General features: G+C 35.8%; 1 protein-coding gene across 1 annotated transcript; it reads left to right on the top strand.

Moving 5' to 3' along the window:
• The first annotated feature begins 818 nt into the window (after window positions 1-818).
• LOC139309768 (toll-like receptor 13) lies at window positions 819-3,683 on the top strand. Its single transcript, XM_070933975.1, has one exon. It carries the CDS (start codon window positions 819-821, stop codon window positions 3,681-3,683), a length of 2,865 nt encoding a protein of 954 aa, XP_070790076.1.
• Window positions 3,684-4,589: the final 906 nt, after the last annotated feature.

Genomic DNA, 4,589 nt, shown 5'->3' with positions numbered 1-4,589 from the left:
TGTTTCCATTTAAAAAAAAAAGTTTCCAAGTAATATCATTGGAATTCTACCAGACAGATAAGAATGGAATTCCTTCAAAGTTGTAGCCCTATTTTTGAATCTCTGTGTTGTTCCAGAACTGTATTCAGCTGAAGAGTATCAAAAGTCACAGAGAGATCAAGAACCAATAGTGTCATATTGCCTCCATCAATTCTTAGGATAGTTAAGGCAATCTCAGCCCTCTAACTTATCCTAGAATCCAGCTGAGATTGTTCAAATTAATTCTTTTCTAGAACTTCCTCCTTCAAGCAGCACTTTCTCAGTCATTTCATCTAATCATGGTAGATCACAAGCTGACCATCTCTGTGAGATTCAGGAAAAGCATTTTAAGAAGCAGACTAATACTTGTCATCTTTCAACAAGGAATCATCCTGCATTTCCTCAAGAAAGTTAATTAACTATTTGGACAAAAAATAATACAATAATTGTATTATCAAATAATGAAAATATAGGAAAGAAAGAAAGACTTTTTTTTTACAGATAGTTACAATGAATTTCCAATCAAAACCACTTTAAGTATCTACACACTTGCTAAACCAAACCCAGAACATATAGAAATTAAATTGCATATCCACCAGTTTTGCTTCCTTTTTCTCTAATAAATACAAGGAAGGCAAAATAAGAAAGAGTCATGCTCAAAAAAAAAAGTTCACATTTTATTTTTGATGTTCCTCATCCAGGACATTCCTCTCGTTACACAATCAACATACAAATTTTTTACACCCAAAACAACCATTTCAGACTCTCAAACTCACAGAGCTGTAAAAACTGTCTAGAGGATGTTTTTTCAGGCAGTTCTATCAATGTGGCTTGTTGTGTTTAATCAAGTTCAAACAGTAACTTCTTACACATTTAACAAGTGTGAGATCCATAACAACTTTGGGAACAAAACAAAAGTTCTATGCTACAATCAGAAATTGTTAGAAGTCCCAACCTATCTACCAACTAAACTTGTGTTTTTGGATTTATCTCAGAACAGTATCCAAAGTCTGGAGAAGAATGACTTCAAGAACTTCATCCATTTGCAAGCTCTCAACATTTCCCAGAATAACATAACTAAAATTGAAGATGGTGCTTTCATTCATACAAGCCACTTGGAATTTTTGAATCTTAGTGCAAATCAGCTGCAACTTCTCTCCAGTTCTATGTTTGATGGACTCATAAATCTTACCACCTTACTACTTGCCAGCAATAAAATATACAGAATCAAGCCTTCTGCCTTTGCCAGCTTGGAGAATTTAAAGGTAATTGATTTATCTTCAAACAAACTATATACCCTGAGTGCTATGCATGCTGTCTTTAATATGGGATCTTTAAGAAAGTTGCACATCAAAGACAATGGCTTGCAGAACTTGTCAACCAAAGAAATTATTAGTGCATCTCCATTGATAGAGCTAGATGCATCCCATAATCCAATTTCCCTCATTAATATTACAACTCCAGTTCTGCAAAGACTTTTTTCGCTTGATTTATCTTTTGCCATTGCCAACGACTCTATTTTATGGGAAATAGAAGATTCTTGCTTTCTGGAAGGCTTAAAGGCATTATACTTAGGAGGGATAGCAATGAAGCCATCTGAAATCTCAAAAGTGATCCAAATGCTGAATTGTTCTCAGTTAGAGATTATCCACCTAAACCAGTTAAATATAACCGAATCAGATAATCTTATAGAAAAGATATGCCAATGGCACCAACAAGTGCAAATTCTTAACTTTCAAGGCAATAAGTTCACAAGCATTAAGGAGGGGGCTTTTGAAAATTGCACACATTTAAAGTTTTTGAATATGTCATTTAATCAGCTGAAAAGGCTACCAATGGCATCTTTTCAATCACTGAATTTGTTGCATTCCATTTCTTGGACAAACAACATATCCACTCTTGTTCCAATTATGACTCCTAATGTATCATTATTAGAAAGTCTAGATCTCAGCTTTAATGAAATCAGTAAAATTACTTCTGATGACTTCACATATTTAAATAATTTAAAGGCCTTCTACATCACCGGAAACCAGATTGCTTTTGTCTCTTCACATGACTTTGATCATCTGAACAATTTGCAAGAATTAAATCTAGCGCAAAATTTTTTAAGAACAATCACACAACCTTTCTCAGGAAGTCTAACTAAACTGGAAGTGTTGGTGCTCAGGCAAAATGATTTGGAAACCATAGAGAAGGGTGTTTTTAAGAATCTTTCTTCTCTTCGGTTTCTTAATCTGGCAGACAATAGGATTGACACAATAGTACCAGGAACCTTTGAAGGTCTGAGCAACCTACAGATTCTTATTCTTGGACAGAACAGGATTGGTAAAAAACCTTTTCGGGGAGACTTTTTTCAAGGGGCAAGCTCTTTAGCAGACCTTGATCTTTTTAATAATTATATCAGCTATGAATCCTCAAAAATGCTTGCCAGTCCACCCTTTAAACTTTTGAGGTCTTTAAAGAAACTAAAGATAAACAGCCAGGGTGGCAATGGACTTAAGTATTTTCCAGTGAACTTTTTAGACGGTTTGGAGTCCATTGTGCAGCTCCACGCAGGCAATCTAGCCATCTCTTCTTTAGAGCCAGAGACCTTCACTTTTACTCCTACTCTTCAAGAGCTTGATTTGAGCAACAATGAACTTAGTTCGCTGAGCAATACTTTATTCCACCCCATATCAAAGCTGAAAGAATTGCACCTGAAAAGAAATAGGCTGAATTCTCTCAATTTTTTTCTCAATGCCAACCTGTCAAGACTGACTCTCTTCAGAGCAACTGGAAATGAAATAGGCGTTATCACTGAAGAGCAATTAAGCACTTTACCTTCCCTTCTTTTCTTAGATCTCAGGCAAAACTATTTCATCTGTACATGTAGCAACCAAATGTTTATGCAGTGGTCACTGCAGAATCCTAAAACTCAGGTGCTCCATTTCTATCAGTACACTTGCACTTTCCCTCAAGGACATAAGAGTTACCCACTATGGACTTTTAACACATCATCTTGCTTTATTGATTATGAATTTATCCTGTTTATTGTAAACACAACAGCAGTTCTTTCACTTATGCTTGCCTGTTTCTTTTATCAATGGAAATTGCACATAATCTATATGTTTCATCTATTGCTTGCTTATTATATTGACAAGAAACAAAAAAGGAAGGGGCAAGGTACTGGATACAATTATGATGCCTTTCTTTCCTACAACACCCATGATGAAAAATGGGTAGAAGATGACCTACTTCCAGTACTGGAAAACCAATATAGCTGGAAAGTTTGTTTGCATCACCGGGACTTCGAGCCAGGACGGTCCATCCTTGAAAACATTGTAGATAATATCTACGCAAGCAGGAAGACAATTTGTATAATAAGTCGCCACTATCTGGAGAGCGAGTGGTGCTCCAAAGAGATACAAGTAGCAAGCTTTCGTATCTTTGATGACCATAAGGATGTCCTGGTTCTTATCTTCCTGGAAGACATTCCTACTGAATATCTTTCCCCCTATCACAGAATGAGGAAATTGCTAAAGACAAAAACTTACCTCAAATGGCCGGAAGATGAGCAGGAAATTCCATTGTTTTGGCACAAGCTCAATATGGCTATGAAAACAGGAGATGGAAAAGAGGATGAAAATCCTGTTTTGGCTGGGTTTGTTCCTGATGAAATTCCATAAAGACTCCGATCCTCATAAAGAATAGCTACAGGATGCTTAATCAACACATGTCTTTACAAATTATCGTTATAGGTAGTCCTCGACTTCTGACCACAATTCAGCCTAAAATTTCTGTTGCTAAGCAGAACATTTTGTTAAGTGAATTTTGCCCCATTTTATGACCCTTCTTGTCACAGTTATTAAGTGAGTCACTGCAGTTGTTAAGTTAGACACACGGTTGTTAAAGGAATCTGGCATTGACTTTGCTTGTCAGAAGGTCACTAAAGGGGATCTCATGACCCGGAGCCATTGCAACCGTCATAAATATGAGTCAATCGCCAAGCATCCAAATTTTGATCATGTGACTGTGGGGATGCTGCAACGGTCATAATTGTGAAAAGTGAAAAACTGTCATAAGCCACTTTTTTCAGTGGTGGTGTAACTTCGAACGGTCACTAAATGAACTGTTCTAAGTCGAGATTACCTGTACAAATATTTATATCTGTTATTTGCCATTGTTTCTTATGCAGGTTTTTTTTTCTTTCATTGAGAAATAGTAGAAAAATAGAATTTTAAGAAACACTTGCTTTCTTCATGTTTTCATGTTGAGCTTTCATGTTGATTTGTTGCTTTACTATGTATATCTGTGAATAGGAAATCTTATATCTAAAAACCAAACATACAATCTATTTCTAGCATTTTTATCTAGAAGTGACAACAACTATATTCATGGAACATTAAATAGATTTGAACTTCTCCAGTTTTCAGCAAACTTACTGGGCATACATTTTATTAAAGTCAATGGTGTTTACTTCTGTATCAAATGGTTTTACTGAACATCTCCAAGAAAGAGAGTAAAGAATGGATACCTGTATTTCACTGGTTATATGATTATGTGCGGCAATCAGATTTCTGACTTGATGGAAA

The sequence above is a fragment of the Pituophis catenifer genome, unplaced genomic scaffold, assembly GCF_029215685.1.
Source record: "Pituophis catenifer annectens isolate HBS135680 unplaced genomic scaffold, rPitCat1.0.hap2 SCAF_2, whole genome shotgun sequence".
Classification (NCBI taxonomy): domain Eukaryota; kingdom Metazoa; phylum Chordata; class Lepidosauria; order Squamata; family Colubridae; genus Pituophis; species Pituophis catenifer.
The sequence above is the reverse complement of the archived record's forward strand: the minus strand, read 5'-3'. Positions and strand labels throughout refer to the sequence as shown.